Genomic DNA, 24976 nt, shown 5'->3' on the forward strand with positions numbered 1-24976 from the left:
ATGTGAAATGTTGAAATTTACAAAAAAATTTAAATTTCTTCTATTAGAGTAGTAGGCAAATAATTGTTCCCTGAAGATCATCACTTCCTGATTGCTGAAACTGTGAATGTGATGTTAAATGGTAAAAGGGCTTTGCAGATGTGATTAAATTAAGGACCGTGAGATGGAGAGATTATCCTGGATTATCTGGGTGGGCTCAGATGATCACATGCATCCTTAAAATCAAAGAACCTTTCCCAGATAGAGTCAGAGGGAGATGTGACTACAAAGAGTCAAAGAGATGCAGCATTGTTCGCTTTGAAGTTGGAGGAAAGGGTCCATGAGCCAAGAAATGTGAGCAACCTACAGAAGCTGGAAAAGGCAGATTCTCCTCTAGAGCCTCTAGAAAGTATGCAGATGATGTTTAGTTCAAGAAGACCCATGTTCGACTTCTGACATATAAAACTGTAAGGTAATACATCTGTGTGGTTTAAGCCAATAAATTTATGGAAATTTATTACAACAGCAATAGAAAACTAACATAGCTAAGTCAGTACTTTAAAAAATATTTAGAAATACATTCATTACTATTTATGGAGGCCATAATGCACATATATCTCATTATATTTATTTTTCAACTCCTCAAATGTTAGTGTGTATTTATCTTCTACCCTTTCTAATATTTTAGTCTTATAAGTTTTTGGTAGCTAATTAAAACAAATCCTATAAATGTAATCCGATGTTTATAAATTGATATCATAATACAACACACTGAAATCCATATTTTATATGAGGACAATGTTATTTCTATCCTCCTACATCATGTTTCTTCTTAATAATTTCAACATGCTAAGAAAACTTAAGTTATGTTCTCAAAATTTCCCTCTTCACTCATTGAATTCATTTCCAATATAACTTTTATTTACAACATTAAAAAAGTTAAAATTCTTTATCCATCACAGGCATCACTGATAATTGTTGTAATTAATAATGCAGGCATTTTAAATTATATATTAGAAAGATACGTTCTTTATGTGTTAAAGTTATGTTAAGCATGTACTGAATACTATTTCATCCTACTTAAATCTAATAACACTGGCTAGAAAACCAAAACCAATCTACTAAAAATGTTATGGAATAACTAAATGCAGAAGAGGCATTTAAGCACTAGATGAGATTACCTTTATATAGTTTAGCATTTATATTTTTAAGCAATCACAGTCTGTCAGTTTAAAAATTGCCTTAAAGAGGGCACCTGGGTGGCTCACTCAGTTAAGTGTCTGCTTTCGGCTCAGGTCATGATCCCAGCGTCCTTGGATCAAGCCTGGCGTTGGGATCCTTGCTCAGTGGGGAGTCTGCCTCTCCCTCTGCTCCTCCCCACCCTGCTTCTACTCTCTCTCTCAAATAAATAAATAAAATATTTTTTTAAAAATTGTATAAAGGAGACAACTAAACATTATCTAAAATATAAGATTGACCAAGTACTTTATTCTCATTTTTGGTTATGTATATTAATTGAGACATAATCCATTAATTCCTAGTACATATGTGTGTACATGAGCATGTGAGTGTGCATGTTGTGTTTTTGTGTGTGTACAGCTAAGTGGCTTTTGTAATGAAAACCACCATTGTACAAACAAAAATACTCATTTAATATTTGCATTCTGAAAAAATATTTTATGAAATAAAAGATACCACATTTACAACTTTAAAATACATGTATGTGATGCTCAATTTAACTGTAATATTATTTTTAGGTCTATACATAAACATCATATTCATAAAAATAATTAGAATATTAATTATAATTACCATTCAAACATTTAAACTATGTTTTTTTCCACCCAAATATAAAGAAATATGCTCAGATAGCTTCAACTGATGGTCCTTTACTTTTAAAATGTTAGCCTTTCTTTTGTGAGTTTGCCTGCATACGTCCTAAATCAATTTCTCCAAAGGTATACAGAAAAAAGGGTGCTATATGGGGACAAAGCACACGCTAGGGTTAGCTGACCTGGAATAGAGTGGATGACAAGGGTCTGCCTTACTTGAGAAGAAAACAGGATGTACTTAACATACTTTCTGTGTTTGGAGTAGTGAAAAGAACCCATCTTAAAATACCCAAGTTGTGCCATTCCATATATTATTTATGCAAGTTTTTCATATGCTATAAATGACAATTTTTGCCATCCCTCCCCCCAATATATTTAATATTATTTGCGTAGAGTATGTCTTCATTGAGAGCTTGAACAAATGAATGAGATTCTTAAGAACTTATCCTGTGCTTGAAAAATGATTAAATAAACAACCCTTCTTACCACAATCTGCAACACCATTTGTTCTGGATCCCATTACTTCATTTCCATATCTGTCAACACACCAGCACTGTCCAACACTGCCATGGCATTGTGTTGGCTTGTAGTAACCATCTTCATCACATAGGGGGGTGTACTGTCCTGTGAAGCGCACACACACACACATTATAAATAAGTTGCACTCCTTTTTGATGGTCACCAATTATGCATTAATTCACTCAAGACTTACATGCATGGAGTTCCCACTCCAGGTTGAGAACTAGTGATTCATGTTGAACAAGATAGGTAAGGTCACTGCTGTCATGGAGCAGGCCATTATGTCTCTTTTGTTAAGCAAATTCTGCAATATGTTCTCAGAGGCATAATAGAGGATTAGAACCTAGTTAATGCCATGTGTATTAAATCATCCAGACCACTCAGCATGGCATACCACACCTTTTACCGTCATCGCTGCCAACTTTTTACTTTCATTTCCCCAAATTTTTGTTCATATATTCCAAGCTCGTTCCATCCACATCAGGCTGTTTTCCCCAAATTCAATAGTGCTTCATCTTTTCATTTATCTTTTTCTCATCTGTAATCCCTCCTCCTTCCCTCCCTCCTACATTTTAAGACTTGACTTATATATGACCCATAATGTGAAGACTTCTCTTAACCTGGAGGATTTCTGTTATACTTCCGATGGCGTGTGTGTGTGTGTGTGTGTTTGTATAGTTTATCACTGCTTGTTTCCACCGCTACACTGTGATATCCTCTATATTGGGAATTCTAGGTTCTTTTGGTTTTGATTGTTATATTAACAACTCTTAAAGTCAGTCTAGTGGGAATGATAGACATTTATTTTCACATTTACAATATCTAACATAGTATCTGGCACATCGCTAATGATAAACATTTAATTGATAATTTAGAAGTGAATTCACTTTCTTCAATGTTTACATCAACACAACAATGTAAGGTTTAGGAAAGTAGAAAATTTTCTTGTCTTTCCTGACCATTATTTTTTTTCCTCAGTGACCAATATATATATAACGCTATATTTATCTAGTGAAAGGAAAAAAAAAAAACTGCAGGATAAATCAATAAAACATGAAATTCTTTCAATTCATTTAGTTTCATAACCATATGGGATCATAATTTTATCTCTTTAAAAGTTCCAAAATTCTGATATATAATCAATTTAATTTTAAAATTGTAAATCTTTTGAAAGATTTGGTCTTTGAATGAAGTAGAGTATTACCAATATGGAAAATCTTCCATGGATTTAAGACCACCAAAATTAGAGCAATTTTCACCATTCTTTCTCTACCTCTTAAAAAGCTACCATAATTTGAATATATTTGACATAAAAGCATTATGATGTATAGTTAGTGTGACCATTTAATTTATACTTTATGCCAGTATCCTTTGAAAATGAAAGAGAGCACTGTTAAGAATCATACTAGAACTACAGACATCAACCAAGACTGGTCCCACAAATGGGGACAGGTGGCACCCTACTCCTGTATAACAACTGGTCAATTTTCAGATAAGTGCCATTATTCTGCTCAAATTAAAAGAAACATTTCTGGCATTCAGTGGTTTCTAATTATAACTTCCATGTTTATTATATAAAAAGAATAGAAGTGACTCCTCCCAAATGGGCACTAAGTATGTTTTCATTTTTTGTAACTTCAAATAATCAAATCTTGAATTTTAATCCTTGATCAAATCTAAAATATTTTTCAACTGAATTTCAACAGCTTCTCCCATTGTACATGGATAAATTTTGCTTTGTGGAAACAAAGAAACCTATGCATGAATGCATTATTTCACTGTTGGGCTGTGGTATGGCATGCATTTTGTAACAGAGCTAAAAGAAACATGACACATTGTAGTTTTATCATTAGTAATTCCTCACATCTAAAAATCTTTATTACAACAACAATTAGGCTTTTCATTTTGAACTATGGATTTTCAAGTAAAATAAAAAAACTCATCTAAACACACAATATTGTAATTACAAAGATAGCATGTCATAATAATAAGATTCAAAAACATTATAAAATTATGTGCCATTAAATACTCAAGGGCATTAATATATATGGGAAAAAGATCACATATGTGGTATTCTGCATTGGATCATAAAATAGAAAAAGGACATCAGTGGGAAAACTGGTGAAATCCAAATAAAGTGTAAGTCTTAATTAATAGAATCATAGTAACATTAATTTCTTAGAACTGACAAAGAGACAATGGTTGTTTGATACATAATAAGATGGTGACTTTGGGGGAGGCTGAATAAAGGATGTATGCAAACTATGCATGCAAACTAATCTTTGTAAAATTTCTTTAAAATTATTTGAACAAGAGTTTATTTAAAAATTGTATTTCTAGAAGAATAAACAAAATAATCATGCATAATAGTTTAATAATCTCTTGATTATTTTAATATTTCAAGGCTTTGGGTGAAATTTGTTATCTATCGATCAACTATCTAATACATATATTTACTTGCTAAAAGTAAGTTAGTAAAATGTGCTGATGAAAAACATTAAAAAGTCTGTCCAAATTTACCTGAGGTACTCAGGGCATGCTTTTACCCATCTTTCACCCATTTCTCTCTCTTTGTCTCTCTCTGTCTCTGTCTCTGTCTCTCTCTCTACATATATATATGCATGTCATTATTCTTGAATCGTTTACAATAAATTTAGAATTAAAGTTTCTGCTGATGCTTTAACTTTAGCATTGTTTAAATCTCTTTTTCACTTAATAACTTTCAAAATGAACATTATATTAGGGTAATAAAACACATAATATCTTTCAATAGGTAAGATAATAAAAGTAAGTTTAATGGCTTTCAAAAACTTCATAAATTTTGTTACTGAAATTTAGTGTAGTCTATCTTTGTTGGGTTAATATTGATTTTATGTTGCTGTTTCCCTGGGGTTATTTATGTAAGCAATAAAGGCTTCAGAAGAATGATCTATTACTCACCTAGGAGTTTCTTTACCCCTTGTCGCTTCTGAATATTGCTGAGCTCCGTCTGGCAAGGTGGGTCTGCAATGACATTAAAAATGTTACTTCAAGGATTATAGTTAAACAAAAAAGTATAATTTCTATGTTATCAAACTTAAGTTGGTCTTTACATGGCTTAAAAAGACACATTATATATTAATTTATTTTATAGAGCATACATATTGATACATATATGTGTATCTATCTGGATATGCTGAGAAAGAAAGAAAGAGGCAGAGACAGAGGGACAGAGATAGAGAGAGAGAATGGCTTTCCTAATTACTGATATTAGATTATCTTGATTTTCTGCAGAGAGACCAAATTGGATTAAAAAAAAAAAAAGAAAGAAAGAATGGTAAGAAATACTTATATGATGAAAAATGGTTCTTACCATTTATTTTTAAAGAATCAATCAAATCAGCAATGTAAATCCAACTGATGGATTAGTGCCCAAACAATTAACTGATTATGTTTTTCCCTCATTTAAAAGTCTCTATGGATACAGAGAAATAGCTTTACATTAAAAAAGTAATCTAAAAAATAAATTTTGATACTGAATAATGCTGACAGGCTTTGGTTTTTTAGTTTCATTCAGATACTTTAAGTATGTATACAATTTCGAAACAAGACATAATATACCATAATTTCTAATATGCTGTCTTTTAAAAAATAAACAAATTTAGAAATAAGTATGACTTTATTTTCAAAATCAACCACCTAAAGGAAAATATTTTCAGAGAAATATAAAATTCTAAATAGAAACGATATATCTTGACTTGTATTATTATATATATTCTTATATAATAAATATATTTTCTAATTAATAATATTCAAACAGTTCAATGTATTTTAGCTCATTTTCTAAAAACCTGCTATATAAAAATGCATCATAAATTATTGAAACAGCAAACCAATAAACTAGTTCCTATTTTCCCATACTACAACTTTTTAGGGAAAAGGCAGGGTATAGCTAACAAATTATTTAAAAATTATTACACCAATTTCACAATATTCAGTTATTAAATTTGCATGCAAGTAACAAAGTGTAATGAGGAAATGAGACAAAGTGCTTAATATATATTTTATAGTTAAAATTTATAAGATCAAGTCTTTTTCCTTGGGAACTCTAAAATCTGAAGAAAACATAATTTTTTTTTTTGAGAGAGAGAGAGACAAACTAAGAAACAGACTCTTAACTACAGAGAACAAACTGAGCATTACCAGAGGGGAGGTGGGTGGAAGGATGGGGAAAATAGGGGGTGGGGACTAAAGAGTACACTTGTCATGATGAGCCCTCAGTAATGTATAGAATTGATGAATCACTATATTGTACACCTAAAACTAATATAATACTATATGTTAACTATACTGCAATTAAAATAGAAAAACTTATTTAAAAAAAACATAGTGATATTTGGGAGGAGAAAAGCAAGTTGCAAAATGGTACAAGCAGTATGACACCCTATGCATATTTTATAATAAACACAATAGTGTGAATTGTTCATCAAAACAAATGTGTTCATGTAAATGTACAAATAGTGGATTGGAAACTAGATTTGATGGTGCCTACCAGAGCAGAGTGAGAGAGGAGATTGGATTGGGCATGGAATGCAAAAGAGATTTCAACTTTATAATGCTTTTAATTAAAAAATCTTGACATTAATATTATAAAATGTTGACAATTTTTATTTCTGGGTGATGGGTATATGGATATTTGTTAAATTATTCTTTTAGCATTTTGGATTTTATTTTTATTTCTAGAAATTAAAAAGAACCTGATCTTTCAAAAAAAAGTAATTTTTTTTTGAAAAGTCTAAATAATTAGCTTATTGTTCTCCTTCATTTTGAAATTGATCCAATTTATCTTTTTGTTTTTCCTAATAATAATGGGTCTCTTATGCTACGTATTAAAGTAATAGGAATCAAGTTACATAGTATGAGATTACAGACTAGACACTTAAAAATTTATTGCCCTCTAAATATAATATTTAGAACCCAGAGGAATAATTTGAGCTGAAGTTTCAATATTATATTGAAAGCAGTTTTTCTAATTGCTATGGGCTAGTTATTGCAAAGTAAAAATAATATTTCTATATGTTTGCTATGACATTGCCTGAAAATCCAAGTATGTTTGAATCTGACTCTTGATTAATAACCTCACAGAATAAACATGAGTACCTACAAGCAATGTATGTAGGAACATTTTAAAATTTCAAGAGAAGGGTGCCTGGGAGGCTCAGTTGGTTAAGCATCTGACTCTTGATTTCAGCTCAGGTCATGATCTCAGGGTTATGAGATAGAGCCCTGTGTCCCTGTCAGGCTCCTCACTAGGTAAGGAGATTGCTTAAGATTCTCCCCCTCCTCCTTCCTCTGTCCCTCCCTCTGCCACTCACCCCACTCGTACTTTCTCTCTCTCTCTTAAAAAAAAAAATTTTTCAAGAGAAATCATGACAGATTCAGCTGTTCATCTACACATAATATTTGATTTTGAAATAGTTTTCCTATTATTTATAAGGCAGCTCTGTCTGGCCTTTAACTTAGGTATACTTGGAGTGCTTAATTAAGATTTCAACTATCATTTAAAATCACTTGCAAAGATATTTATGTATCTATAACTATTACTTATATATTATATATATATTATACATATTACTCTAACATATAGGCAAATATATTATATTTTATTCCAATTACAGCTAAAGAATTTGTTGTTTTATTGAATAATAAGGAAAACCACATTCTTTTATAAGGTGAAACATTTGAAAACATGTTTTAAATAAATGGTTATTCTTTTTCATGAAATTACTTAATGAGACAATTCTTATTTTTATTCTTGTCAGTTACCTTGATAGAGCTTTTGTAACATTTTCTAGTATATTAAAGTAGTAAACATAATTAACCAAATTCTCCTAACCTTTGAGGAAGATGTATAAATTCTTTTACTTGCTTATTTCTGCCATGTATTAAATGATTTCAGAGATCTTCACATGGCTATAAATATTTTAACACTTTGGGTGAATACTACTTAATAAATGAAAAGTATATAAAGCAAAATTTTTCTTTGAGGACTTTTAATCAGTTCTACAAATATTGCTGCAAAATCCAGAAATGTTTCAAGATGAAAGTATTTATTTCTGTGGAAGAAACTTCCAGAATTTTTCATAATATTTTTAAATTTTCGTGGATAAACACTAAATATGCCATCATAACACTAAAAAAAAAAAATAACTGAAATAACATAATAAAAAGACCACATACCTTTTTATAGTGGTTTACTGGGATTTGCTTTTCTATTTTTTAAATGATTTAAATGTACACTAGTTATTAAAACTAACATGTCGGGGTGCCTGGGTGGCTCAGTTGTTAGGCGTCTGCCTTTGACTGAGGTCATGATCCCAGGGTCCTGGGATCGAGCCCCGCATCAGGCTCCCTGCTCGGCGGGAAGCCTGCTTCTCCCTCTCCCACTCCCCCTGCTTGTGTTCCCTCTCTTGCTGTGTCTCTGTCGAATAAATAAAATCTTTAAAAAATAAATAAATAAAATAACAAATAAATAAAACTAACATGTAGGTTTTTAGAAGAGGCAGTTACCTAGTAAGCAAATACGCGTTAGTAAAATCAACAGTGTGTGTGTGTGTGTGTGTGTGTGTAGGATTCAAAGTATTTTAATAAAGAAAATCTAAGTTTTAAACCTTGTTTAAAGTAATTTGTAAGTAGTTAAACTACTCTACAGATCCTGCCGTTGACTCACTGCTAATCAATTTATGGATAATCATTTCATCCCTAGTTACTAAACTATTACTATGTGGAGAAGTAATTAAGATTTAAAGTCTTAAAGACTTTAATCTAAAGATTAAAACTAACACATAAGGTGTTAGTTTTTCATATGAAAAGCTGAGAATAACTAATACAGTTTAATGTAGCTTGTACATTCTCTTAGCCATAAAGAATTTTAAAATGAAGTAATAATAGCAGGTGTATCACATTAGACTAATTCCCAGTTTGTTCTTTAAGATTAGCATCAAAATTATGCATACTATTGTTTCCTTAGTTTCTGCAAACTTTATCGTAATGTGAGTTTTTTGGATCTTTTTCCCTTAGCTACTTAATTCTAATCACCATGATTGATTATGTAAGCATGGTTTCAACGTTACATTGCATTTCCAGTAAAGAATGATGCCAAAAGAACTAGCATCATCCCAACACTTCCAGTTATCTTGCCTCTTCCAGAGAATCAAGATACTTTCTATGCTAGTGAATTTTTACAAAGCTAAGTTATTTTTAAAAGTTTGAAAGGCTAAGTCATTTTAAAATCAAATGAGTAAAAATAACTTTATGGTGAATGCAATGGTTCATTCAGCTCATTTAATAAGATCACAAAATAGAACATTAAAACTCCACAGTATAGTGTTAAAAAAAAAACATTTATTTTACACCATGGGCAAAGCAGATAGCAAATTAATTTTAATGATTACTTTTAATATCTATGTTCTCATATCTCTATGTGCTTCTTGGTGGTTCATAATGGAAACTATAATGAAGTGCATTAATATGAAATATTAATTACTATTTTTCATCTTGTTTAGCCTGTTTTGTATCCCTAGCAGAGTTATATTGTTTAACATGCTGCTTATTTGCTCTTTTATTAAACACTCTAATGAGAAAAATATCTACTAAAAAGAATGGGGTAAAATGTACTATTTTTTTTAAATCATGGAGAGATAGATAAAATTTGACATGCAGGTCAACTATCTGCATCAGTAGGTGTCTCATCTTTTACCTTGCTGTCTCTGGAAGCAGTAGCACCATTCATTGTTAGATATCAAACTGTCCTTGTATGTGTCACAAGAATTGAAGAATGCCTTGGTACACTGTTCATTCTTATCAAGGTAAATGCTTCCGAGCTCTGACTGGTCCAGTAACAGGTCATAGTTTGTGTCAAGTCTATTAAACATCCAGCCAAGTGAATCCTTGCAAATTGGCAAAATACTGGTATCAAATCCTAAAAGCAAAGATATAAAATAATTAGCTAAATCTAAAAGTCACAATTAGCAGCAAGCAATATAAAGGAACATAATAGTTGATTCCTGCCAGAGCACCTACCCAACAGTCTGGAATAAGGGTTTAAACTCATCTTGGGTAATTCATTTCAAAGTAAAGTGGGGATGGTAATACCTACCTTTCAGGATAGTTACGAGGATTAATTAGCCAGAATATAAAGCAGCTAGTACTAATTATGCATTCACTCAATGGCACTTGTTATTGTAATTATATTAGATACATTTCCATTCTTTTTAGTGTTCAAACTTTTTCTTAATAAATAGGTTGTCATGATGAATGCCTTTTTATATGTATATAGGCATTACTGAATAATAATGTCCTTTAATAAAGAAATACAATTCATCTTCATCCAAAGAAATTTTACAAAAAGTAAAATTTTAACAAAAGTAAAATGAACACATAATAAATAACATCATTAATGCTCTATATCTTTGTGGAACCATGGTGATTATGGTATTTCACAAGGAATACGTATCCTGAGAAAGAATAACCATCATGTAATTTACACAGATACTCTGTCTTCTGTTTCCTTCAAGGTAATTTTCACAATTACAAATAAGCTGTAATGGGAGACAGCAGAGAGCACTGGATGGGCACAGATATAGAGGGATGACAGAATGGGTTTGCACCCAAGGTACAAACAATCAAAGTGTGGGTTTCTTTGGATAAGCCACAGGCCCCACTAAAGCTCTGTGTCCTAAATAGCATTACATGAGATGTCAGTGTTTTGAAGCATAATTTAAAAATTTACTTTCAACTATTCTTCTTTGTCAGGCTTAAACTAGCTTTAATAGGTATTTCAGTAGACCAGTTGCTGTTTTATTTGCTATTTTCCATTCATTACAAGTGACAGTAAGATGATAACTCAGTTAACTGGTGTGAAAAATAGGATGTGTTTGGAGTTGTGGAGACTTTCTGAAAACTGAATATCCAAAGAATTTAATCTTCAACACCAGGGGTTGAAGAGTAGTTTAACCATTTATGAATGAAATTCTCACATGCGGTTAATTTTATATTCTAGTACACAATCTATTTTGATAAATACTTTTTACACTCCAAGGTGTATAAATAATTGAAAATAAAGATATACATATGTAGGATTTAATTTTTAAATCCTATTTAGCATTTTTAAGATATTTAGTATTAAAATTAAATAAGTACCGACTAGGAGATTTTTGGACTTAAGAAATTCTAACTTTAACCACCTTTTTGGAATTTATTTTATTAATGTGTCAAAACATATTTTGCTTTCTATCTATGCATCATCATGCTGGGCAATGGGTATACAAAGGTAAAAGAGGTGTTTGTGGCACTTTCATAAAAGCATAGAGAAAGAAATTTAGTGATTTTTTTCATTGTTTGCATTTTCTTTTTAAAATTGTAGAATCAAAACAGAATTCTCCCACTCAAACAAATAAACATAAAGCATACATGAATTTCTCATTTCCTATTTACTTTTCAGGTCTTAACCTTGGTTCTGGGAATACAGGATTGAAAATATAGATAAGGCCCTTATTCTCATGGAGCTTACTTTTAAAGCAGCATGGCTTGAAAAATTAGTTGAACCTGTTCCTTACTACCAGAAATTGTCAAATGCTCAGGAATTACATGAAGAAAGGCACCTATCAAAAACAAATATACTATAAACTGCAAAACTATTCAAGGGAATGGAATTCTTGGTGTGAGATTCCTGGTATGCCTTTGAACCACATCCTCCCTCCCATGTCATTTTCTGGCACAATGGAGAAACCCATGGTGTTATACTGCCTTTATGAATAAAATATATGGGAAGCAGAGAGAAGAGCTGTCACCCTTTGGTGAACATTCATAGTTACTTAAGAGACGCTATCTTCAGCCTTCATCTGCTTATTGAGAATGGAGAACTCAACTAGCTTGTTTCCCAGTGTTTAGTGTGAAGGTCTCATTGAGAACCCTTGTAAAGTCTACAAGTGTCTGCAAGAAGGAGAGATGACATCTGATTTACAGGTGAGTATCTGCTTATCTACATTTTGACTAGTCCTGGTCAAAGTGGAAAAGGGCACTTTGTTACACAAAGTGGGTGTAACAGCTGTGCAGATAAAAGGCAAAGACTACTCTGGGATTCAACCAAACCCTGAAGACTCACTTTCAGTGTTAGGGATGCAGAGGTAGATGAAATATAAGAAAATGTCCAGAGAAAGTGAGCAGAAGGCCAGCAACTAGAGATTCACCATCTCATGTCTCCTGTTTAGAGACAGATGATGAAGAATCAGTGGAGAGATAATAGAGCATTAGATTCCAGCAAACATACTCTGGACTCTTTCAGTACAATAAGGAATGACTGAAATGTTAAAAGCAAGGGGTGATACCATCTGATTTTTGTTTTAAAAGGAAACACTGTCTGCCATGTGAATTATATGGGAGCAAGTGTGGAAATTGGGAGACCAGAAGGGAGTAACTGGAATAGCCCATATGAGAGATTTTTGGGGATTCTTTATATCACATCTTCCCAACTGGTTAAGTTTCCTTTGACCAATCATCAATCTTTAAAATATAAATTTTATTTTATTTTAATTTAATTTTTAAATTTTATTTTAATTCCAGTATATTTAATATACAGTATTAAATTAGGTTCAGGTGTACAATATAGTAATTCAATAATTCTATACATTTTTACTCAGTGCTCATGATGGTAAGTGTACTCTTAATCCCCTTCACCTATTTCACCCATCTCCCCATGCATCTCCCCTCTGGTAACCATTTGTTTGTCTTCTATAGTTAAGAGTTTGTAAAACATACATTTTAAAATTATCTCTGCCCAGCTTTTATGATGTATTATGTAAACATCCTTGTCAATTCCAACACCTTCATCCTTCTTATTTTTTCAATAGTGAAAGAAAACTAGGCTTAACCTCTCAATATTTTTTGTAGCTCTACTTTGAGAACTTATTCTACAATGCAGACATCAACATAAAATAATATTTCTGAAAATATTACATGAACAGATGTTTAATAAATTTTAAACACAATAGAACTAAGAGTTTACCTTTTATGTTAAAGAGAAATGAAATTCTTACAGAGTGCATGTGTGGTGAATGATAAATTTGATGAAGTGTAATAATGTTTTAGATCCAGAACATCGAGGTATCTGATTTGTATTCAGGTCACTGGCTTGGGTCATGGCACTACCTTTCTTGGTTAAGTTATTTTATCTAGACTTTAATGTCAACATCTAGATAATGTGGGGATTTTTCAAACATGATCTCTATGTTACCTTGAAGATCAAAAATACAGTGAGTTTGTGCTATTTGAATAATATATTTATACACAAAACTGTGTTACAAGAGTCATCAGAATCATAAGTAACAGAAAAGGACAAGACAAAAAATTATTTTAATATTCTAAATTAAATATATACTTTCAATATGATTCAATTTAGTTGATGCTACAAGTATAAAATGAAATTAATTGGGAAGAGTTGTCTTCTCTTTTATCTTGAACTTTTAGAGCAATACGTACTATTTGATGAGTTTGAGAGTTCTTGGATAACACTATCATAGTCACTATATATATACATAATACAAATATAATACATATATGCATTATTATTCATTGTATGTATTATGTATATACGTAATACTCTTGACTTATGCATCAGATCAGTGTAACATGAAAAAAAAAAAAATCTCTAGATCTAGGTAGAAAGCTCACTTCTGTCACCACAATAAAAACTTATAGCTTTCACCCAATTTCTGAAGTCCATTTTGTCTTACATAAATATAGCCACTCCAACTTTTTTATAACTAGAATTCCTATTATTATACTTTTAAATAATTTGTATTTTTATACTGAGTTTCTTTCTTTTAATATTTATTTATTTATTTTAGAGAGAGAGCATGAGTGGGAGGGGCAAAGGAAGAGGGAGAGAGAATCTCAAGCAGACTCCACGCTGACTGCAGAGCCCCATGTGGGGCTCAATCTCAGGACCCTGAGATCAGGACCTGAGCTGAAACCAATAGTCTGGCATTCAACTATCTGTGCCACCCAGGCACCCCTATACTAAGAGTTTCTTAGAGAGAGCATAGCATTGAGTCTTACATTTTTTTCCAAATCTGAAAATCTCTGCCTTTTGATTAAAGTGTTTAGACCACATGCATTTAATATTATATAGATATGGTTGTGTTTAGAACTTCATGTTGGTGTTGGGGAGCCTGGGTGGCTCAGTTGGTTAAGCAACCAACTCTTGGTTTCAGCTCTTATCTCAGGGTTCTTTGATTGAGCACTAAGTCAGGCTCTGCACTCATCAGGGAATCTGCTTGTGGATTCTCCTTCTGCCCCTCCCCCCATTTGTCCATGCTCTCTCTCTCTCTCTCTAAACTAACTAATTAAATAATAACTAACTAACTAACTAAATAAATAAATAAATAAACAACTTCATGTTGGTGTTATTTTATTTGTCCTCTTTATTATTTGTTATTTCTCCTTTCCTGTTCTTGATTAAATATGTTGCTTTTATATTTTTATTATTTCCATTTAATCTCTACTATTAGTTTATGTGGTAGGCGAAATAATAGCCCCTCAAAGATGTCCACATTCTAATCCCTGGATTTTTGTGATATTACATCACTAAAGGGACTTAAATTTGCAGATGGAATTAAGTTTGTTAATCAGTTGACTTTAAAATTGGGAGATTATTGTGGATTATCTGGATAAACCAAATTTAATTACATAAAACCTTAAGACTGAGGAACTTTTCTCAGCTAATAGGCAGAAATGAGACAGAAAAAAAACATGGCTTTGAAGGTGGACGGAGACCATAATCCTAGCAATGTGGGTGGTGTCTTGCATCTGGGACTAGCCAAGAAGGATCAGAATACTCAGTCCTATAATTGCTAGGAACTGAATTTTTTTAAAGACTTTATTTATTTAGAGAGCAAGCAGAGGTTGGAGGAGCAGAGAGAAAATCTCCAGCAAACTCTGCATTGAGTGCAGAGATGGCCTTGAGGCATATCCCACAACCCTGAGATCATGACCTAAGCTGAAATCAAGAGTCAGATGCTTAACTGACTCAGCCATCCAGGTGCCCCAAGGAATTGAATTTTGACAACAACCCAGCTGCTTATAGAACTGGATCCTCTCATAGTGCCTGGGTGGCTCAGTAGGTTTAGCGTCTGCCTTTGGCTCAGGCCATGATCCTGGGTCTTGGGATTGAGCCCTCCATCAGGCTCCTTGTTCAGTGGGGAGTCTGCTTCTCCCCCACTCTTCCCCCTGTTCATGCTCTCTCTCTCTCTCTCAAATAAATAAAATCTTAAAAAAAAAAAAAAAGAAAAGAAATGGATTCTCTCCTAGAGTTTCTAGCAAGGCATGTAGTCCTTCAAACACCCTGATTTTAGTGTGGGGTGAGTCCTGTGTTGGACTTTTGATCTACAGAACTATAAAATAATAAATTTGTGTTGCTTAAACTACTAAATTTTGTGGTAATTTGTTACATTCATAATAGAAAACTAATGTAGTTTATGAACTATATTTTGTTTTTTGCTAGTTGCCCCATTAATTTACCACAGTATACCTTCAAATAATATTGTACCACTTCACCTATGTGGTAAGAAATTTGTCCAAGTGTACTTAAATCCTTTACCTTCTCACATTTTTTGCTATTAGTGTTACCCATTTTGATTCTACATATGTTGTAAACTCCACTGTATGTTTTTATGATGTTTGCTCTAAACAATGTATTAACTTTTCTAAGAGATTAAAAAATGAGAAAAAAATCTCTATTATTTTAAATGAATTTTTTTTTTTTGTCTATGCATAACACTTCTGACACCAAATATGTGAGTTTTCCACACAAAGCAATTCTCCAATACTCTGTGGAAACAAACTGGGTGCCTTATAATTTAATTCAATTTTGACTTTATTTATTCAGTTAGTGCAAATCCAGTGGGTTAAAATCTCAGTCCCACAGAGTACCCCTTCAGGCAGACACCAATAGCAAGTAGTGGATTCCCAGTGTATCCACACTTCTGCCAACTTGGCTAAAGATTAGAGGTTCCCAGGACCCTTTCCTTAGGCTCCATAATTTGTAACAGTTCACAGAACTTAGGGAAACACTTTAACTTATGTTTATAAAGGAAATTACAAAGAATAGAAATAAACAGCCAGACGAAGTGGTACATAGGCTAAAATATGGAAGGGTCCCAAGTGCAGGAGCTTCTTTTTTTTTTTTTTAAGATTTTATTTATTTATTTGACAGAGAGAGACACAGTGAGAGAGGGAACACAAGCAGGGGGAGTGGGAGAGGGAGAAGCAGACTCCCCGCTGAGCAGGGAGCCCAAAGCGGGGCTCGATCCCAGGACCCTGGGACCATGACCTGAGCCGAAGGCAGACGCTTAACGACTGAGCCTCCCAGGCACCCCTCAAGTGCAGGAGCTTCTGTTCCCTTGGAGTTGTGGTGTGCTACCCTGTCTGCACATGGATACATTCACCAACTCAGAAGCTCTCCACACCTCTTAGTTTAGGGATTTTTATAGAGCCTTTGTCAAGTAGGCATGATCAATTAACTCAATCTTCAGCCTCTCTTCCCTCACCAGAGGATGGAGTGTGGGGCTGAAAGTGCCAAATTTCTAATCACTGCTTGTCTTTATGGTAACCAGCCATCATCCTAAGAAGTTTTCTAGGAGCCCACCAAGTGTCACCTCATTAGGACAAAATATGTTCATATCACCCAGGAATTCCAAGGGATATAGGCACTCTATGTAAGATGCTCCTATCATCCTCATCACCCAGGAAATTTTATAAGAGTTTAGGAGCTCCACATCAGGACCAGGAAGCAGAGACCAAAAACAGATTTCTTATGTTGTCACATATATTTACCCCCATGTTACGTATTTCTGGCTTTCTACATTCCTAAATGTAGATTCAAATTTCTGTGTGGTATCATTACCTTTTGTGTCATGAAATTCCTTTACCATTTCTTGAAATCTCTCAGCTTTGGATTATTGAAGACTATTTTTTTTAAATTATTAACATACAATGTATTATTTGTTTCAGGGTACAGGTCTGTGATTCATCACTCTTACACAATACACAGCACTTACCACAACACATACCCTCACCAATGTCCATCACCCAGCCACCCACACCCCTCCACTCCAGCAACCCTCAATTTGTTTTCTGAGATTAAGAGTCTCTTATGGTTTGTCTCTCTCTCTGGTTTCATCTTGTTTCATTTTTCCCTCCCTTCCCCTACGATCCTCTGTCTTGTTTCTCAAATTCCTCATATCAGTGAGATCATATGATACTTATCTTTCTCTGATTGACTTATTTCACTCAGCATAATACCCTCTAGTTCCATCCACATCATTGCAAATGGCAAGATTTCATTTTTTGATGGCTGCATAATATTCCATTGTATATATATACACCACGTCTTCTTTATCCATTCATCTGTTGATGGACATCTAGGCTCTTTCCATGGTTTGGCTATTGTGGACATTGCTGCTATAAACACTAGGGTGCCAGTGTTCCTTTGGATCACTACATTTGTATCTTTGGGGTAAATACCCAGTAGTGCAATTGCTGGGTCGTAGGGTAGCTCTATTTTCAACTTTTTGAGGAACCTCCATGTTGTTTTCCAAAGTGGCTGCACGAGCTTGCATTCCCACCAACAGTGTCGGAGGGTTCCCCTTTCTCCGCATCCTTCCCAACATCTGTTGTTTCCTGACGTGTGAATTTTAGCCATTCTGACTGGTATGAAGTAGTATCTCATTGTGGTTTTGATTTATATTTCCTAGATGCTGAGTGATGTTGAGCACATTTTCATGGGTCTGTTGGCCATTTGGTTGTCTTCTTTGCAGAAATGTCTGTTCATGTCTCTGCCCATTTCTTGATTGGATTATTTGCTCCTTAGGTGTTGAGTTTGGTAAGTTCTTTATAGGTTTTGGATACAAATGATATGTCATTAGCAAATATCTTCTCCCTTCTGTCGGTTGTCTTTTGGTTTTATTGATTGTTTCTTTTGCTGTGCAAAAGCTTTTTATCTTGATGGAGTCCTAGTAGTTCATTTTTGCCCTTGCTTCCCTTGCCTTTGACAATGTGTCTAGGAAGAAGTTGCTGTGGCTGAGGTTGAAGAGGTTGTGGAGGAAAGTTGGAAAGAACTCAAGTACATGGAGGCTAAAGAGCATCCTAATAAAGAATGAATGGGTCAACCAGGAAATTAAAGAAGAATTTAAAAAATTCATGGAAAATCTTTGGGATGCAGCAAAGGCAGTCCTAAGAGGGAAGTATATAGTAATACAAGCCTTTCTCAAGAAACAAGAAAGGTTTCAAATATATAACCTAACCTTACACCTAAAGGAGCTAGAGAAAGAACAGCAAATAAAGCCTAACCCCAGCAGGAGAAGAGAAATAACAAAGTTCAGGGCAGAAATCAATGAAATAGAGACCAAAAGAACAGTAGAATAGATCAACGAAACTAGGAGCTGGTTCTTTGAAAGAATTAATAAAATTGATAAACCCCTGGCCAGACTTATCAAAAAGAAAAAAGACCCAAATAAATAAAATCCTGAATGAAAGAGGAGAGATAACAATGAACACAGAAGAAATACAAACAATTATAAGAACTTATTATAAGCAACTATATGCCAACAAATTAGACAATCTGGAAGAAATGGATGCATTCCAGAGATGTATAAACTACCAAAACTGAACCAGGAAGAAATAGAAAATCTGAACAGACTGATAACCACTAAGGAAATTGAAGCAGTCATCAAAAATCTCCCAACAAACAAGAGCCCAGGGCCAGATGGCTTCCCAGAGGAATTCTACCAAACATTTAAATAAGAATTAATACCTATTCTTCTGAAACTGTTCCAAAAAATAGAAATGGAAGGAAAACTTCCAAACTCGTTTAATGAGGCCAGCATTACCTTGATCCCCAAACCAGACAAAGACCCCATCAAAAAGGAGAATTACAGACCAATATCCCTGATGAATATGGATGCAAAAATTCTCACCAAAATATTAGCCAATAGGATCCAACAGTACATTAAACGGATTATTCACCACGACCAAGTGGGATTTATTCCTGGGCTGCAAGGTTGGTTCAACATCCTCAAATCAATCAATGTGAAACACTACATTAACAAAAGAAAGGAGAAGAACCATATGATCTTCTCAATAGATGCAGAAAAAGCATTTGACAAAGTATAGCATCCTTTCTTGATTAAAACTCTTCACAGTGTAGGGATAGACGGTACATACCTCAATATCATAAAAGCCATCTATGAAAAACCCACAGCAAATATCATTCTCAATGGGGAAAAACTGAGAGCTTTTCCCCTAAGGTCAGGAACATGGCAGGGATGTCCACTATCACCATTGCTGTTCAACATATACTAGAAATCCTAACCTCAGCAATCAGACAACAAAAATAAAATGCATCCGAATTGGCAAAGAAGTGAAACTCTCACTTTTTGCAGATGATATGATATGTTATGTGGAAAACCCAAAAGACTCCATCTCACAACTGCTAGAACTCATACAGGAATTCAGTAAAGTGGCAGGATATAAAATCAATGCACAGAAGTCAGTTGCATTTCTATACACCAACAACAAAATAGAAGAAAGAGAAATTAAGGAGTCGATCCCATTTATAATTGCACCCAAAACCATAAGATACCTAGGAATAAATCTAACAAAGAGGCAAAGGATCTGTACTCAGAAAACTATAGAATACTCATAAAAGAAATTGAGGAAGACACAAAGAAATGGAAAAATATTCCATGCTCATGGATTGGAAGAAGAAATATTGTGAAAATCTCTATGCTACCTAGAGCAATCTACACATTTAATACAATCTCTATCAAAATACTATCAACTTTTTTCAAAGAAATGGAACAAATAATCCTAAAATTTGTATGGAATCAGAAAAGACCCCGAATAGCCAGAGGAATATTGAAAAAGAAAAGCAAAGCTGGCGGCATCACAACTCCGGACTTCAAGCTCTATTACAAAGCTGTCATCATCAAGAGAGTATGGTACTGGCACAAAAACAGACACATAGATCAGTGGAACAGAATAGAGAGCCCAGAAATGTACCCTCAGCTCTATGGTCAACTAATCTTTGACAAAGCAGGAAAGAATGTCCAATGGAAAAAAGACAGTCTCTTCAACAAATGGTGTTGGGAAAATTGGACAGCCACACGCAGAAGAATGAAACTGGACCATTTCCTTACACCACACACAAAAATAGACTCAAAATGGATGAAAGACCTAAAAGTGAGACAGGAAACCACCAAAATCCTTGAGGAAAAACTTTTTTTTTTTTTAAGATTTTATTTATTTGAGAGAGAGAGAGAGAGTACGAAGGGCGAATGAGAGGGAGAATCAGACTCCCTGCTGAGCAGAGAGCCCAATGCTGGACTCGATCCCAGGATCCTGAGACCATGACCTGAGCTGAAGGCAAATGCTTAACTGACTGAGCCACCCAGGCACCTGAAAACATTATTTTTTTTTTTTGGCTTAATTTTTGAAAAACGTTTCTGCCAGAGATTTTTTTTTTTTCTAATAACACTCAAAATATTCTACTGTATTGTGGTCTTCATAGTGTCTGAGGAGAAGCAAGCTGACATGATGATCTTTGCTCCTCCAAACAATTTGTGTGTGTGTGTGTGTGTGTGTGTGTGTGTGTGTGTGTGTGGTTGCTTTTAAGATTTGCTTTTCAGTGCTGACTTTTAGCAATTTAGTTATGGTATACTTTAGCTTGGTTTTCTTTGTTTCTCTTGTTTGATGTTTATTGTATTTCTGCATGTGTGGGTTTAAAATATTAATAAAATTCAGAAAATTTTTAGCTATTATTATCATTTCTTCATATAATTTTCTGATCTCCTACACTTTTAGTATCCTTTGAAGACATCAATTGCTCATATGTTAATGCCCTTGACATTATCCCTCACACTTCACACAGACTTTTTTTTTTCAGTTTCTGTTTTCTTCTATGTGCTTTATTTTGGACAGTTTCTATCATATATCTTCAGGTCCATGTTTGTTTATTTTCTTTTTTTCCTGCTCTGTTCATTGTGCTTTTAATCTTATTCAGCATGTTTTTATTTCATTTATTGTGTATTTCATCTCTAGATATCCTATTTGGATGTTTTATTCATATCCTCTCTTGTAATTGATATTCATATTTGCCTTCATACTACTGTGCATATTAATAATATTTTAATAGTTACTTTTACAATCCATGTATACTAAACCCATCATCATTGTAATTTCTGGGTATATTTTCAAGATTATGATTTCTCCAAATTATGGAGCATATTTTTACACTTCTTGGCATGCTTGGTCAATTTTAATTGGCGCTGAACATTGTGAATTTTAAGTTATTGGTTGCTATATTTTGTGGTATTTCTCTTCAGTGTTCTATTTTGTTCTGGCATGAAATTAAATAACCTGGCATCAACTCGATTCTTTTAAGGATCGCTTTTAAGCTTTGTATGGCAGGCACAGAACAGACCTTTATTCTGGAATTTTTTAGCCCCAACACCAATGTGTATCTTATTCACTATATAGAGAGACAATCTTTTGTTTATCAGTTCACCAGCTGAAGGACATTTGGGTTGTCACCAGTTTTGTAATTATAAGTAAAATTGCTATAAATATCCACATACATATTTTATGTGAGCATATGTTATAAATTTCTCTAAGATAAATACCTTCACATGAGATTTCTGGGTCATATGGTAAGTTAATGTTTCATTTTATAAAACTGTTTTTCAAAGAGTCTACATTAAGGAAGGCACGTGTTGTAATGAGCACTGGGTATTATATAAGACTGATGAATCACTGACCTCTACCTCTGAAGCCAATAATACATTATATGTTAGTTAATTGAATTTAAATTAAAAGAAATAAAAAAAACAACTACAACAAAAACAAAGAGTCTACATCATTTTGAATTTCCCTTAGCCATCTAGGAGAGATCCAATTGCTTCCATCCTCACCAGCACTTATTGGTAATGCTATTTATCTGTTTATTGCCACTCTAATAAGTATATAAGAGGTATCTCACTGTGATTTAATTCAGCATTTTCCTAATAATGACGGATGTTAATCTTCTTTTCATATATTAATTTAAATTATAAATCTTTGTGGAAGTGTACAAATCTTTTACCCATTTTTCAGGTAAGTTGTTTGACCATTATTGAGATTTCAGTATTATTTATATTTTTTGCATGTAAGATCTTTACTAGATATATTTTGCCAATATTTTCTCTCAGTTTGTGGCTTGTCTTTTAATTTTAAAGCAGTATCTTTTAAATATATTTATAAATATGTATATAGAGAGAGAGAAAGAGAGGGAGATGAAGTTCGATTTATTTTTTCCTCTTAATGTGTCATATCTAAGAAATCTCTTTTAACCAAAGTTTACACATATTTATTCTTATATTTTCCTCTATAAGTTTTCTGGTATTAGGCTTTCCATTTATGCAGACTGATTTTTATTTAAGGTAAATTATGTTTTGGGATTTTCTTTTATCTACTCTTCTATCTGGACAAAATAAATGCTGAGGCCATCTCTACTTCACTTCTGGGAGAAAGAGAACTACAGTGAAATGTCAGCCAAGAGTAAAGTGTGTTTTTCATGTCCTTGCATGTTCCCTTGTGCTTTGCACACACTGTAGAGCCACATGTTGACACATTATAGAACATACGGCATAGGTGCTGCATTGAGCCCAGTGATTGCAGTGTCATGCTGGCAATGACAGCTCCTTCAAAGGAAGGGAATGGGGCTGAAGTAGATACCCAACTTTAGTCTCTCTGCTTGGCTCACCCAGACGTTTTCCCCATTAGAGAACTCAGGAGAAAGCACACAGCCTCGTCACTCTGCCCTCCAGCTGCTGCTTGTCCCATTTTTTAATCCAGTCAACCCCAAAATTATTGTTCCTGAAGCTGCACATTCTCAATGTGAAAACCACATCCAAAAGGGAATTTTCCACTAACCCAGTATATCCACCTTCCTCTCAGGTTCTCAATGATAAAGACCTGTGAGAGCTGCAATCAAGAATCAATCCAATAATTCCCAAGATTTTGTAGAAAATCATACAAAATTAGTATAGGTATGAATTATTATAAATGATCCCATTTTATTTTATAGTTAACTTAAAAACTGGTTAAAGGTAACACTGCATATTTAAAACTTATTCATAAATAAACTTAAATTATTATTGACCCTTACTTTTGCTCACATTTTAGAACGTTAGAACACATTCTAGTGGTTAGGTGGATGTAATGCTACAAATGATACAGCAGAATTTTAAATGAGCAGAAAGTACATAAAATATTTTAAAAGCTTGCTTTCAGTATTTCAATTAAAAAATGCCACATTTTATATTTTTTTCTTCACTATTCTGAATGTGTCTATATTGTTGTGTATTATAATGTGACACCCTAAGAATGGATATTAAGACTCAGTGTGTGTGTGTGTGTGTGTGTATAGAAGATCTATATATGGAATGCTCTCTGATAGTCATCAAATATGATCAAATCTGCTAGTTTATCAATGTAAGATGAGAGAGAAAAAAATAACTAAGGAACAATCTAAATTTATAAACTGAAATATATTAGGAATTTGATACAATGAAATACTAAAAAAAAGCCCCTTGATTATTGCTTAAAATTACCTTATTACAAATTTGGAAATAATATACAGTTGTGTAAAAATTAAGAGTGGATTCACATTGTTGGGTATGATTCTACATGTGGTGAACTTAAGGACTTTGACATCCCTTGACTTAATTAGAGTTACTTCTTAGATCTTTGTTTTTATAAAGTTGTCCTCTCTTGAATATTATTATTTTCACAAAATGTTATGATAATTTTCTAAGTAGAGGTAACCCAGAGCTCAATCTGTATTTAATGCAATGTTTGGGATATACATATTTTCACTGATATTAAAAATAATAAATATGTGGGGAACCTGGGTGGCTCAGTCTGTTAAGTGTCTGCCTTCAGCTCAGGTCATGATCTCAGAGTCCTGGGATCAAGCCTGCTTCAGGCTCCCTGCTTAGCAAGGAGTCTGCTTCTCCCTCTGACCCTGCTTATGCTTGTGCTTTCTCTCTCTCTCAAATAAATAAATAAAATCTTAAAATAAATAAATAAATAAATGGATGAAATCAATGTAGAAAGAATATTATATGCAAACAACTTAAAAAGCATAAAATTGCATTTATACATTGACAAGGATGGGAACTACATTTACAATGACAGAGATCAACTCATTTACTTCCTTTTCCCCCAGTTTTATTGAGAAACACATAATTGATTTAAAACATTGTTTTAGTCGAAGGTATACAGCATAGTAATTTGATATATGTATATATTGCAAAATGATTACCACAATAAGTTTAGTTAAACCACCACCTAACATACTTAAGAATTCTTTTCTTATGATGAGAACTTTTAAGATCTACTCTCTTAGCAACCTTCAAATATATAATACAGTATTGTTAACCAGAATCATCATGCTGTACATTACATCCCCAGATTTTGTTTATCTTATAACTGGAAGTTTTTACCTTTTGACCAGTTTTACTCATTTTCTACATGCCCCACCCCCTGCCAATTTCTCACCTCTGGGAACCACC

The 24976-nt window shown here is 33.4% G+C and overlaps 1 protein-coding gene across 1 annotated transcript in view; it reads right to left on the reverse strand.

The window, feature by feature from the left end:
- The window catches only part of SPOCK3 (SPARC (osteonectin), cwcv and kazal like domains proteoglycan 3), a 321182-nt gene that overhangs the window by 2072 nt on the left and 294134 nt on the right, over window positions 1-24976 (reverse strand). Inside the window, exons 6-8 of the mRNA XM_064585249.1 lie at window positions 10069-10290; window positions 5271-5333; window positions 2298-2435 (exon numbers count right to left, since the gene is read on the reverse strand). Of these exons, the coding sequence (XP_064441319.1) occupies window positions 2298-2435; window positions 5271-5333; window positions 10069-10290 (423 nt within the window). The remainder of the gene's footprint in view (window positions 1-2297; window positions 2436-5270; window positions 5334-10068; window positions 10291-24976) is intronic.

The sequence above is a fragment of the Mirounga angustirostris genome, unplaced genomic scaffold (genome assembly GCF_029215605.1).
Source record: "Mirounga angustirostris isolate CCGP_5_RB_7025 unplaced genomic scaffold, mMirAng1.0.hap1 SCAF_2, whole genome shotgun sequence".
In the NCBI taxonomy this organism is placed as follows: Eukaryota; Metazoa; Chordata; class Mammalia; order Carnivora; family Phocidae; genus Mirounga; species Mirounga angustirostris.